Genomic DNA, 15,122 nt, shown 5'->3' with positions numbered 1-15,122 from the left:
CTGTAATAGCATAATCAATAAATATATTTTTTAAAAAATAATGTGGTTTCTTAGTTTTCATTTGGGTTTTGAAAGCCATTTTGTTTGCTTAATCTGTTCTCTTTCTACTCTTAAAATAAGTTTAGTACTTTCTCTTTATTTAGATTTTATTTATTTTTAGAAAAAAGGGAAGGGAAGGGAGGGAGAAAGAGTGAGAGAGAGAAACATCTATATATGTGAGAGATACATCAATCAGTTGCCTCTCATGTGCCCCCAGCTGGGGACCTGGCCCACAGTCCAGGCATGTGCCCTGACTGGGAATCACATTGGCAACCTTTTGGTTCGCAGGCCAGCATTCAATCCACTGAGCCACATCAGCCAGGGCTTAAAATAAGTTTAGTACTTTTAAGTTTGTGTTATTTTAAAGGAATTTGATAAGTGTGAATCTAAAACACTTAGTTTATAACTAATTCAGGACCCTTACTGAATTCAATTTATGTGAGGGTGAACCATACTTTAAAAACCTATAGTTAGCAGATAACAATAAACTGATTTATACTCGGGTTATTTTTTTTAAACAGCCAAAGTTTCGACTTTGTTCATTTGGAATCAGTTAGTTGCACTTTTAACCCAGAAACTTAGATTGAGAAATAAATATGACTATTAAGAATATAGGTTTTCTGCTACCTTTGGCAGATATCAAAAACTTGTAGAATTTTAGAGCTGGAGGGACTTTGGTGTTCACCTCATCCAGTGACCTTATTTTATAGTGGAAAAAATCTGTAACCTAGGGGCCGCTATTATAATGTTAAAGTTGGAGCATATTCCAATTTAGTTTCAGTATTTTTAGGGGATCAAAGGGGAAATGATCTCTAAGGGGTGTCAGTGATCAGATGGCAAATAAAGTGGCCTGTGACATTTTTTTCTTCTAATTCTCTGTCTCCTTTTATAAAAAAATCCTAATTTGCTAATAAAGTACAGAGAAAGAACTTCAGGAACACGGCCAGTGTCTTTGAAAGTTAGTAACAGAGCCAAGATTAAAAGCATATCCTTGAGTATCAAGGCACCTTTTATTTATATAACATCAATCACTGCAGCACCTGTTTAGCCTCCTGAGCCATGCTGACCTGCTGATGCCCCTGTGGAGCTGCCTGGAGCGGGGTCAGCCAGCAAGCCTGTAAAGGGAGAGCAAGTGAAATAACAAGAGGAAATGTCCGAGAAGATCCCTAAGGTTTAGAGAAAAGACAAATGTTGATTAATTCTTCCAAACCTAAGTAGTTTGTCTTAGGATAGCAGGGCCATTCTACTAATGGGAACAGCATAGTTTTTGAAAATTTCAAAAAGATGCAGCTGTCTCTTAGGAATCAATGACTTGATGGCTTGCAAAGGAGCTGAAGCCTAAATGTTTTAGGCAGTGCCAAGCTGGACTGTACAGTTCCCCTCAAGATAATAGAAGCTTTGACGTAAATATGATATAAAATAATGGTTTGAAGGTTGTACTGAAAGTTGCAAGGCTCCATTTAAAATATAAAATGCATAAAATGACTTATGTAGTTCAGTATTTATATACAAAGTACCATTCTTTGTTACTGAAGAAGTTCAGTGACTTTGTCCTAAGCTAAAGTTTCTATAAGAATGTGTTGTTACTGTAGTTAAATACAGATTTAAAACAGCGTTCATGGCTTAAGTTGGTGATTTTCAACCTGGTCATCTCATGGCACACATAAACTACTTACTAAAATTCTGTGGTACACCAAAAAACATATTGCCAATACGACCCACAAAAAAGGTGTAATTTTAATTCATTCTCACTGGACGGCTTTTGTATTGGCTGTTGTCATTTTTTTGACAGCCTAAGGAAAAAAGAGGTCTGTGGCCCTGACTAAATACTCAGATACTGCTTGTTTTAAAAATCCCCCTGGCAAGCAAGTTGAAAATTTTAACCACTACTAGTGGTTAAAGAGTAACCACTAGTAGTAGAAAAATCAAAGAAATTCACAATTTCTGCTGAAAGATTATCTAGCGAAGTCTGACCTCTTTAATGAACAGACTGGAAAGCTGAGGCCTGAAAGCTTACTGACACAATAGCAATACTGCCGTGATTAGCAATTTGCAACATTTTAGAGTAAACACTGAAGAAAGTTCATTAGTTCTAATCAAAACCACACAACATACCAGATTTCCTTTTCATTTGAATAAAATGTTTTAAAAATAATTTATTACAAATTTTTATAAGTATTTGCATTCTAAGTACTTTGTGCAGTACCTGTTTGGCACATATATAACTTATTAACTGGTAATTTTTAAGTAATTTTAAGTATCTCTAAATGTTCTTGTGCTGGGAACCTATAAAATTTGGCTCTGGTTACCATGTAGCTTTTGAAGAAGTCTTTTTTTTTTTCTTTCCAGTTGCTCCAACTTTGGGAATCTACAGAAACCTAATATTAAATAAAAAGAAATAAAATGCCAAAAACATTAAGTAAACACTTAAAATTATTTACCAAAAATTGAAATAAGTAGGAAACATTGCCTTATTTGGGAAATTTCTCCTAATAGAAGCTTGATGATTCAGTTAAAATGCACAGAAGATAAGTTACTGCAAGTGTTTATAGGATACCGCTGGAAACGTTTCTGTTTGAGAATTCAAGTCTTGTTTCCTCCTAAGAAAAATTTAGTTATATCCGCTTTATATTTTATTTTGTAAGTTAATGTCATATTTTGATTCTAATCCAATCTCATTTTTTCTTTGGTATGTTTACTGTTAACTTTTTTAATGATGCTTATTTCAAAGGGAAATAATGTTTAAAAGATGTAAAACATTTAATCCGTGGATGCTGGAACCACTTTTAAAATATTGTAAGCACATCTGTATTATATTACACAGGGAAAAGAATGTGTGCGTTCTGTGGCCTATGGGCACAAGGGTGGCTGGTTTAGGAAAACTGAGTATGTTGCATTTCAGGTTTCTTTTCAACACAAAAACTACTCTGTGATTCTAAAATGAATTTAATTCCAGGGGTGGGATGTGCAGTCAGGCAAACATAAGGAAAGTTTTGGCTCCACATTTGCTCTCTCACTTGTCACCTACTTCTTAGAAAGAAATTAGTTTTTTACAGTGGGCTTGACTTAGCATTTTAAGTACTTCTGTTTTCCCTTACATGGGACAAACTTAGAACACAAAGAAATCACTACACTAGTTCTTAGTAAGTGTGCTACTGCCGAGTTATGGAGTAAATAATTTGTTGCTAATTAAGAAATACCCAAGTTTGTGAAGGATTTACTCTTTAGACGAAATTACAGCAGACTTAGGTGTATCCCAATGATAACCTCACTCTATCAGTTGTATTCCACTGTGCTTTTTTGAGTGGGAGGGAAAAGTGTAGAGTTACAGCTCTCAGGCTGGGTGTCCCTTGGGATTTATGTTGTGCATGTGAATATCATCTATCATTGGTGGAGATAGTGAAGAAAAGTTAGAGAACGCCTGCAGTGCGTTGGTGGGCATGTTCTCTTTTTCCTGTTTGACATGACATGATACTAACATGCCGACACATTCCCATATGCAACTCTCAGTAAGCTAGCTGAAATTCCACCCCTTTTTCTCCTAGTCCGGAAGCAGACAAGGGAGAATGTTAGGGGAATGCATCTTCAATCAACTCAATTTTTTTAAAGTAATGACACGAGAATTTCATACCTTAAGGGTTACAAGTATCTGACTCCCTGTGACACATTGGACAGCTGTGTCATGGTACCATGACTGATAAACTCCATGTTTTGTAAAATTGGTGCTTTTGACTCATTCAGGAATCCAAATCCGTTTTTTTTTTAATTTTTAAATAAAATAAGGCCATATTTAATTAGAATGAACTTTTTACAAAAGTATTTTGTAGCCAGTTATTTTACTAACATAATACTAGAAGTTATTTATCACAGGATAGTATTTGTTTTTTGAATTTTTAGGTATTGGCTTATCCAAGAAAATTTTATGATACATTAAAGATAGATATGTAAAAGTTAGTCTTTATTCCTTACTTTGTATGAAAGTGAATGACTTATTTTAGAGCTTTTCTAATGTCAGTTTATTTGATATGCTTTTTTTCAGTTTGTTACTGTTTTATTTTGTTTTTTAGATTCCACGTATAAGTGAGATCATATGGTATTTGTCTTTCTCTTTCTGACTTATTTCACTTAGCATAGTGCCCTCTAGATTTATCCATGTTGTCTCAGATGATAAGATTTCATTATTTTTTATGGCTGAGTAATACTCCATTGCATATATGTATCACATCTTTACTCATCTACTGATGGACATTTAGTTTGTTTCTTCTTAAATTATATTTTATTGTTTATGATATTACAATTGTCCCAATTTTCCCCTTTTGGTCCCCCTTCACCCAGCCCCTTCTACTACTACCTCATGCAGTCCCCACACCATTGTCCATGTCCATGGGTCATGCATATATATTCTTTTGCTACTGTATTCCTTATGCTGTATTTTATATCCCCATGACTATTCTATAAAAGCCATTCTGTACTTCTCAGTCCCTACACCTTTTTCACCCATCTGCCTGAACCCATTCCCATCTGGCAACCATCGAAACATTCTCCGTATCTGTTACTCTGTTTCTGTTCTTGTTTTTTAGATTCAATTATTGATATGTATGTATTTATTGCTATTTTATTGTTCATATTTTTGATCTTCTTGTTAAAGAAGACCCCCTAACATTTCATAAAATACTGACTTAGTGGTGATAATTTATTTAGCTGCTTCTTGTCTGGGAAGCTCTTTATCTGTCCTTTGATTCTAAACGATAGCTTTGCTGGGTAGAGGAATCTTGGTTGTAGGTCCATGCTTTTATCACTTTGAATATTTCTTCCTGATCTTTTAGAGCCAGCAGTTTCTTTTGAGAAATCGGCTGACATTCTTATGGGATCTCCTTGTGGGTAACTAACTACTTTTCTCTTGCTGCTTTTAACATTCTTTGTCTTTAACCTTTGGTATTTTAATTATGATGTGTCTTGGTAGGGCCTCTTTGGGTTCATCTTGTTTGGGACTCTGCACTTATGTCTATTTCTTTTACCAGTTAGACAAGTTTTCTGTCATTATTTCTTTGATAAGTTTTCAATTTCTTGCTCTCTCTTTTCTTCTGGCACCCCTGTGATGTGAATGTTGGTGTGCTTGAAGTCGTCTTAGAAGCCCCTTACTCATTTTTGAGGGATTCTTTTCTTTTTGCTGTTCTAATTGGATGTTTTTTGCTGTCTTATATTTCAAATCGCTGATTTGATTTTTGGTTTCATCCACTCTACTGTTGATTCCCTGTAAATTATTCATTTCAGTTAGTCTATTCTTCATTTCTAACTGGTTCTGTTTTATGATATCCATGTCCTTTATTTTTTTACTTTTTAATATTTGCTTTCCTCCATAACATTTTTTTAAGATTATTTCTAGATAGAGAGGAAGGGAGGGAGAAAGGGAGAGAGGGAGGGAAACATAGATGTGTGAGATGTACATAGATTGGTTGCCTCTCCATTGCCCCCAGCTGGGGACCTGGCCTGCAACCCAGGCATGTGCCCTGACTGGGAATCGAACTGGCAACTTTTCAGTTTACAGGCCAGCACCCAATCCACTGAACCACACCAGGCAGGGTTCCGTGTCCTTTTTTGTTCTGTTGAAGTTCTCTTTGAGTTCATCTACTCTTCCCCTAAGTTAATTGAGCATCCTTACAACCAGTATTTTGAACTTTGCATCTAGTGGATTGTCTCCATTTTGTTTAGTTCTTTGTCTGAAATCTTGTTTTGCTGTTTCATTTGGACCAAGTTTCTTTGTCTCCTCATTTTGGCAGCCTCCCTATGTTTGTTTCTATGTATTAGGTAAAGCTGCTACAACTCCCTGGCTTGGAAGAGTGGCGTAATATAGTAAGTGTCCTGTAGGATCCAGTGGCACAGCCTCCCCTACCACCCAACTAGGATACTCAAGGTTCACCCACCGTATGGGTGGTGTATGACCTCCTGTTGTAGTTGAGCCTTGATTGCTGTTGGCAGGTCAGTTTGAGGAATTTAGCCAGGCTGATCAGCTGACCACTGACTGCCAACCTTGACCACCGTGGATGATCAGCTGTGCAGGAGCCCTTTTCTCAGAGTAGGACTTACTTCAGCAGAGCTCTGGTACCCACTGAGTCCCTGCCTCTGAGTGTGTCACTTATCAAGGTAGTTGAGTGGTGGTGCTCCAGTGTGGTCTGTAAGCTGACCAGAGTGCATAGGCTCTAGGGTCTCCCCGGAGGTGCAGGCCAAGGTCTGCCACCACTGGTATTCTGTCTTGGGCTTCTCAGCATAAGTGACACGTGATCTGCAGATGGCTGCTACTTGTGCTGGGCTTGGAGGTGCCCAGGAGAGACCAAGTTGTGAACCAAGGCTAGTCAATCTGCTTGTGCCAGGCCTAGAGCCACTTAACAAGAGGTACGGGACTTGCTAAGGCCAGGTGCTGCTTGTTTACGAGAATTTAGGAAAATTGGGAGCATGAGCCAACACAAGCCATTGGTGTGGAAAAGCCACTGGAAACAGTTTGGGTGGGCCCAAAATTTGGATGGAGTAGAGCATCAAGGAATCCCCAGGGTGGGGCAGACACTGTGAGCCAGGTTGGTGGAGTCTCAAGTATGATGACCATTTGCCCGCTCTGTGAGGGGAGGGCCAGCACTTCTGTCTGAGGGAAAGCTGCCCACCGGCTCTCACCCTGATGCCAGACACTTCATTTTCTCCCCAGCACTAGAGCTCAGAGGGAGTGAGTCCAAGTAAATCCATGCACAGGTCCTTTAAGAGGAACTGCCTGGGACTCCAGAAATTTCTGTCTTCCACGGCCTCAATCCCCACTGGTTTTTACAGCCAGAAGTTATGGCGACTTCTCTTCCTGGCAGTGGAACCCTGGCCTGGGAGGTCCTGGTGTGGGGCTGTGACCCCTCACTCTCAGAGATATCCCTTCCGATTTTTATCTGCCACGTGTGGGTATGGGACCAGCTCAATCCACGTCTCTGCCCTTCCTACCAGTGTCAGTGTGGTTTATTCTTTGATTGCATAGTTGTGGGACTTCCATTCAGCTCAATTTCTGGCAGTTCTGAATAATGGTTGTTGTGTAGTTTAGTCGTAATTTTGATGTGGTTGTGTGAGGAGAACAGCTGTGTTTTCCTACACAACCATCTTGAACGGAAGTCAAAAGCTACAAGTTTCTTGATATGCTTTTGATATGGCTTTAGAACCTCCATAAAAATAGCTCTTTTACCTGTTTTTTAGAAGTATTAAACTTACTATGTTATAAGAAAATAACTACTGAAGTAGTGTTATCACCATTTAAAAATTTTTTTATGTAAGAGACTGATACACTTTATTTATGAGTAATTTTTAACATTAAGACCATTTTCTTGTTTTGCTTTTATATTCTAAGGTATTATGAACTGGATCCTCACAAAAGTCTCCTTGACAATTTGAGGAACAAAGTGATCATTGAGTACCCAACGTTATATGTGGTATTAAAAGAATCCAGTAATGACATGCAAGTTCTTTACCAAGGTAAGTATGAATTTGTTCTGCAATGCTCAGAATAACTAGTGAAACTGAAGCAATTAGAGCTGTCTGTACTTCTTTATATATGTTTTTTCTCACTAGATTGACACACTTAACTGAATTTATTCTATAGCTTTACTACCGTAAATAACCAAATGAATGAGCTGCTACCTCTGTCTGGTTTGAGCACATGCGAGCTTACGTTATCATTTTGAAATGACTAAGTCAGTTTAAGTAAATGTCTGGCTATGAAAGGATACTCTCTGCCTTATTGGAGTTCTGTGTGTTTTTGTCATCTTTGAAGCCAATAGTCTTTAAGCATCACTCTGACATGATCAGATAAATTTACTCCTGAGTTAAAACCCTTTTTTTTAAAGAGATTCCTAAAATGAGGGATTGCAAAAACATTTTTAGTATCCTACCATATAAAAAGAGAAATGTTACCAGGAACAGCACTTTAGAATTTTGGGCTGCCGTTTAGGATAAGGTGCCATGGGGTCAGGCGCCATTGCCTTTATCCTTTATCTACTTTTATTTTCAAACCCATTGTTTTTATTTTCTTTGATTTTTGTTTCCTCGGCTATATTCCTTGGCATTTTTGTGAATCTTTAAAAGTAGATATGTTTTCCTCTTTGGTGAGTAGTGGGTTTGGGAGGAAGTATTAGAACCGGAAGTGGTGTGTGTAAAAGTGCAGTGTATAAAATGACTTATGCGTGTTTGCAAATACTGATTAAAGTAAGCTAATTGTGTTTCTGAATGCAGATTCTAGAGGATGAGTAAAATCCAGAAGTTACTTTTAGAAAGGTAGAAAGGTTGCTTACCTTCACTCAAAACCACTGGCTACCACTTTCACTAAGAGTTGTTAGGTGCAGGCAGGTTCCATTGTAACAAGCTCCAGAGGACCATAAAATCCTTGGATTGGATTCACCTCTATTTTTGAAGATAATACTACCCGAAATATGTGGTTTGGGTTTTATTGTTATACAGCATTATAGACTGTAACAGGCACTAACCTTTGTTGGTAAGATGTTCTCTGTATATGTATATAATAGCATTCTTTTTCTTCACAAAAGTTAATAGGAGAAAATATTTTTCCCAAGTGGCCAAAATTTTTGTCAGTTTGATCAAGAATATTGTGTTTTCTCTAATTAAATTAGAAATTTTAGTTTTAAATGGCCAGTTTCACTTTTTTTAAAGCTGTATAAAAACCTTACTTTTCCCTCAATATAATTCACATAACCCTCGCTCTAATGTTGGTTTCGGGGAAAGTTGTTCAGTAATGTGGGGTACAAGCCAGGGCAAACACTGTCTGTGCAAATAAACAGCACACACAGCTCCTCTTTTCACCTTGTTTAGGAAAGCACATTGCAGTAAGGCTTCCTGTAACGAAGCAAAAAGAAAAGGCTACTTTTGTAGTGCACTTGGAACTTCTTAAGTAACATTTGCTCATTTTTGGTAGGTATATGATGTTTGACTTATTTACAGGAAGCACGAGTGACTCGTGCTTTCAGCACAGAGGATCGTTTGGGGCTGCTGGAGCAGAGAACTAGGGGATCTGACAGTGTTTGAAGGACCATACCAGGGTTGTCACATCATCAATACACGCGCTTTAAAAAATAATGCCAGGTCCTCCTGTACATGCGTTTCTTCATGTAAGCACTTCAAAGTGTCTTTTTTTTTTTGTACCTTCTCACAACCATTGGATATTCTGCAGTGTGGTCCCTTAATGCAGAAGGAGGTTATATAAGAACAGGGCATTTTCTTTGGAAAGCCTTGACATTCTTTCTCTCTCCAGAGCCAAAATGTTGGGTTTTAATCTTGAGTTCATAGCACAAGGTGTGTCTCTTCTAGTTTTGGAAAAATGTGTTTCTGGGCTGGGATTCAGTAGTTTTCACAGTTGATGGTTGTTACAATGTTTGTTATGATTATAGATTGCCATAATTTACTTTTTCCAAAGTCTGCCTATATTGATGGGCAGTAGATAAGTTTTGTTTGTTTGCTTTTTAAGGAATGAAAAGAGTTGACTGTAAAAGGTTAAGCAGTTAAGGTAGCCCACTAGATTGGAGATGTAGAGTGCTAACCACCCATCTGGTATCAGTCCTGTGCAAAGTGATCAGAGTAGTATTACTTGCTTCATGGGTTCTTGTTTGCCAAAATTAATTAGTAGATCAAATGACTCGAAAGCATGCTGCATTTAGTCGGGGGGGAAAGAATGGAGCTCTATGAAAAGAAGAAAACTGGGCAACTTTAGTGAGCAAAGAAAGGTAAAAGTCTTCTGCAAATCCTAATGCCAAATAATACAAAGCCCCATTAATTTAAAAATAACAGCAGAATAATATTTCTCTGTTGTTCTAAGATAACTCGAAATTAGAAAATGCCTCTGCCTTTGAGAAGGAATCCAACCCAATATTGATTACTTGAATTGGTAAAAAATACTAATGGCATAACAACTACTCACATGTCAGTCTTGTTGGACCAAGGGGTCCTTTCATCTATCCTGCCTCCCTCTCTCCTCCCTTCTCTCTCCTTAACCCCTCTCTTTCTTCCTTTCTCTTTCAGTGTTTGTGTGAGGTGATGGGATGGGGGCATGGGGATGCACCCCAGGCACAGGAACACAAATGTAAACTTTACAGTGCAGTAGGTGATATTACAGAGTTTGCATCAAGTGCTGAGAAAGTCGGAAGAGAAAACAACTAATTTGTAATATCATAGAGACACTTGAAGGACTCTGCTAGAGTTTATAAAATTCCACAAAGACTGGGAGCTATTTCAAGGCCTTACTCATAAAAAGAACTCTGTAAACACCAGTTTGGTTGTTGGTACAATCTTAAGTCTAGGTACTATCAGCAAACCCCAGAGAACCTGGCAGTTGGAATATGACGCAAGATCCAGGTTTATGATTCCAGCACCAACTCTCATTAGCTTTGGGCCCTTGAGCATTCACTCTGCCTTTTTGAGCTTTATTTTTCTTATCTACACAGTGGAGCAAAATAATCTGTATTTTAACCTTAATTTTCATAGAGTTTTTACACATTATTTCCTTTTAGCTTCACTATACAATGAAATAAATAGAGCACTCATTCTGGTTCCCATTTTGCAGATTAAAAAAACAACTAAAAGATAGAGTGACTTGCATTTATATTGATTCAGCAAACGTGCTACACTAGGGGGATGTTCCAGGGAGGAAAGATCCAGTCTCTATTCTCAGGGAACTCTCAGGTTAGTGAGTAATCATAGCCTTGCTTGCTCTAGTCAAGGCACTTCCCTTAAAGGAGCTGCATTTCTGTTCTAAGTCTTCTTTCCTGTAAAAGGACAGAGGTGGCAATTAGCTAGTCTTCTGTTAGCCCACATTCACTCAATGTATATTGACTCTCACTTTTAAGTCAAAAAGAAAACACATGGAAAAATTTACTGCAGCCACACTTGGCCAGTCTATGTGATAGTAGCGATCTGTTGCGTGGTGCAAGTACGGGGTCATAACCACACGGAAGTGACCCTTCCCGAGGCTTCCACAGAGTCGGGGAGGGTGTTACCTCACAAAACATAATTGCCACTTTCAGACACCATTTCTTTCTTTATTATGGCCAGAACTGTACATCCTGGCTGCCTGGGACATGACACAGTTTGTCTGTGCTTGTGAGCAGTGCTGTGGGTAGGAGAGAAGAGGGAAAAACAGAACAGGCTAAACAAAAACCGTATAAACACTTGACTGTATGTTTTTTTTGTTTCGTTTTTTTTTTTTTCCAGTAAAAAGTGAATCTACCAAGAACATTGGCAATGAAAATTGAGCGCTTCTGGGGGAAGGAAATGCCCAGATTGCAGAGGACTGTGCATTGACCAGATGTTGCGTGATTGGTGTATTGTTAGTGGGTGGGTGCAGTTTTTGTTTTTCTGAAAAGTAATTAAACAATCTAAAAAAATGTTTAAAGATGTATTTTCTAACCTCTTGAGTTGATTTACAAGGTCCTTATTCCTAATAACAACCCCTCTTTTGCACCTGATGGGCATAGTGCTTATTTTATTTAGACCCTGGCTTTTAGTATACTGCATTGCGTAGGATAAGAACTTTTCTGTTTTGATGCAAGACCAAACCCAAGGATCACCTTGTCACAAAGATATCAAAAGTCTGTGTGACGCACCGCCCATCCCCTCAGTTGCCCATTCTTGCCTTTGGGATTTATGTATAACTTACCCTCTTGAAATGATTGAACGGGTCCTTTATACTTGGGTAGCACCCAGTACGTGGTCCTGTGTAAAGGCTGACTAAGTACAATTAGCTACTATTTCTTATATTCAGTTCAGAAAATCAGCAGCTCCAAACTGTTGTTTGAACCACCCGTGCTCACAGAGTTGGCCGCACTTGTTCACATAATGAGCTGTGTCTTATTGTAAATTCTGTACCTTTTCTCCCATTTCCACCCACTCTCGTCACTGCCACACAGGGGTGTTGTGGTGACCAGTTCCATGCTGTGCTTTGAAACATCTAGCAATAACTGAAAGAAACACTTGGGCTCTTTAGTGTTGTTGGGATATATATGTGTATTTTTGAGATACCTGGCCTAATTTATACCTTATGGCAGCTCTGTATACATTATGATCTCACGTATTAAAATTAAATGTTCCTGGTTTTATTGGAATTTATACAGTTATGAAATTGCAACATGACTATAAAAAGGATTACTACATCTGTGTTGCATCTGTGTACTTAATGGTTAAGAAAACAAAGGTAAAATTGGACATTAGTGAGATTCATTTTTAGTGTATAGTTGGAATAAGTTTAAACCAAAAGAAAGCCAGAGGCTTTAATTAAAGAGACTTAGAAAGATTAGAAGTATGAAAACATAATGAGAAGATGACTCTAGGAGAAACTTGTAGAACACAAATACATATAACTTGAGCTAGAAATTGGAGAAGAGAAACTAAAGATAGTAATGCCACAAAGACCCTTATATAAAAGTAACAGTGGAAACTGGATTCATAGGGAATAAGGCCTTGCCATTTGAAATATATGTATGCCCTAAAGCAATCTCAGGAATCTTCTCCCTCATACAGTAAAAAATTTGTATAGAATTGTGTCATTCCACAGTATTACTGGGGAGACAACTAAATGGTATCTCAAGGGATTCGTATTTAAAAGGGAAATTGGTCTTTTTGAAACAGACAAGAACGAGGATGAACTGAATCAAAAGTGTCAGTAGATAAATAGAATTGTTATTGGGGAAAGTGGGGTAAAGTACTCAAGTGAACATGTGATCTGAATATCAGGGTGGAAAGAATTTCCTGACAATGAAATCTGTTATGATGTAGTCTCATTTCCAAGAAAAGTGTTGAGTTCCATTCCTTCTAGAATTTAAATTGAAAACTGGACAAAAACCAAAGAACTTATCCTGTCCTTTTCCCCTGCCGAGAAGGAAAAAGAAAGGGAAAAAAAACATCTAAATGATCTAATAATGCATCTTTGCCATCTCTGTTGCCTAGAATTTATTAGACTTTTCAATTAGAGACTTTTCCTTAGGAAAGAATTTAACTAGTACAGTTCCCTTAAATGTGACTAGCAGCTCATTTGAGTAATATGCATGTTTATTCCCTCAGGATTTACAATAAGCGTGCGTTTTAGTGAATAACCATGTCAACTGCGTGGAGAGGGTGAAATTGGAGGAATTTATTGAGAGCCCTAGAAGTTTGTGGTATTAAGACCCAATTCCTTTTTTTTTTTTTTAGAGACCTTCTCCATTTTGGATTCTTGACAGATTCCAACGCATAAACAAATCCCCTGACCAATGTTAAGTGCAGCGCCTGAATTTTGTTCATGGCTCACATTTTAAAAGGAGAAAAACTCCACCTGGCCTCCTTTATTTTTTAAACAATGATTTCAAAGACAAGGTGGTCCTTTCATAATTGCTAATGATTACATATGGGATTCATAGCCATAAATTACAGTAAACAAAGCTTGCACCTGTTCGTATTATAAATATAAATTAAAGAGAATTACTGTCATTTAACTCTGTAATCTAAATATAACTTAGATATAATTTAAATTTAACTATATAATTTAAATATAAAGATACTTAAGAATCTAAAGTGCCGCTGAGCCAATTTGTTTCCCTGAAGCAAGTAGTGGGATTCGGATTTCACAGTGCAGAGAAAATGGTAAACATACAACTGTAATGCCTAAAATGTCCTTTGCACATTTTGTGTGATTTGATTGATAAAGTGTGATTTGATTGACAAGTGTGTTGTACATGATTTCATGTTAGTCATTAAATTTTTAAATAATTTTTATTGTACTTTTTCCCATTACCATTTATCTCCCTTATGCCCTCTTTCAATTCCACCCATGCCCCTCCCCCCTGCAATCTCCACACTGTTGTCCGTGCCCATGAGTTCGTTTTCTGTTTTTGCTCAATCCCTCCAGTCCTCGACTCCCCCTGGCCAGAGCTGTCATCCTGCTCTCTATCTGTGAGTCTTTCTCTGTTTTGCCTGTTAGTGCAATTTGTTCATTAGATTCCACATATGAGTGAAATGATATGGTATTTGTCTTTCTCTGACTTGCTTATTTCACTTAGAATAATGTTCTCCAGGTTCATCCATGTTGTTGCAAAGGGTAAAATTTTCTTCTTTGTTATGGCCGAGCAGTATCCCATTGTGTAAATGTCCTGTAGTTGTTTCATCCACTCATCTACTGATGGACACTTGGACTGCTGAAACAAAGATACCAGTTTGCTTTTATTTAATCATACACTACTGCATTAAAATGTGTTTATTTTCAGGTAGATATTGTACACTTTTGATGATTAACCAATTGTCCCTCCATTTGCAAGTAACAGAAACTCAATTCAAACTAGTGTCAGCCTGAGGGTAATTCGTGGGTTCAGATACGGGGAAGTCCATGCGTGACTGGGTCTGAACACCCACAGAACCAGTCCTTCCACCTCTTACACTTGCCTCTGATTTTTCCTTCCTGGATTAGTTTTCTTGTCTAAGCACACTTTCTTTGGGGGTGGGAGACAGTGAGGTAAGGATGGAAGATGACGTCATCATAACCAAAGTGTGATGGCAAGTTATGTAAAATTTGGGGAAAGAACTTTGATTTTTCCTAGATTGGATCACATTTCATCCCTGAGGTGATCGAGAGAGGAGTTTCCCCCAGGAAACGGAGTTATCAGTCGAGAAAGGGATGATACCAGGAGCAAGGGAGGGAAGGTTGTCACTGAGAACACAAAAATAACAGATGTCCATGGCATGCTGTTTGAACTTGAGTAGCAAGCAGTTTCTGATTTGACGTCATATAAAGAGTGAAATTCAGAATTAACCTACACACCCTCATTGGCTTTAACTGGAGATTTTATTTCCTACTTCATGCCGTTACTGCTTTGAGTTGCCATTGTGGGCTTTTAAAAAATACTTTCCATTTGTGTTTGACATTGTGTCGCTACTGGTTTGATCAGATGTGCATAGCACCCATCTATTACCGTCACAGATTTGGAAGCTTCCAGTTTCACCAGTATTAGAGAAGTACTGATTTTGAAATCAGGATCGTACCGGGGGAAAATGCTTCAAAAAATAAAGACAACTTAAGTAGGCCTTTTTTT

At 37.9% G+C, this 15,122-nt stretch overlaps 1 protein-coding gene across 1 annotated transcript in view; it reads left to right on the top strand.

Annotated features, from left to right (window-relative positions):
- Positions 1-13,974, top strand: part of ZNHIT6 (zinc finger HIT-type containing 6) — a 62,481-nt gene extending 48,507 nt beyond the window's left edge. Inside the window, exons 9-10 of the mRNA XM_024565548.4 lie at positions 7,412-7,536; positions 11,278-13,974. Of these exons, the coding sequence (XP_024421316.2) occupies positions 7,412-7,536; positions 11,278-11,318 (166 nt within the window). The 3' untranslated portion in view covers positions 11,319-13,974. The remainder of the gene's footprint in view (positions 1-7,411; positions 7,537-11,277) is intronic.
- Positions 13,975-15,122: the final 1,148 nt, after the last annotated feature.

This window comes from Desmodus rotundus, chromosome 3, assembly GCF_022682495.2.
Source record: "Desmodus rotundus isolate HL8 chromosome 3, HLdesRot8A.1, whole genome shotgun sequence".
NCBI classification, from domain to species: domain Eukaryota; kingdom Metazoa; phylum Chordata; class Mammalia; order Chiroptera; family Phyllostomidae; genus Desmodus; species Desmodus rotundus.
Note: the sequence above shows the minus strand (reverse complement) of the source record. Positions and strands in the feature narration are given on the sequence as shown.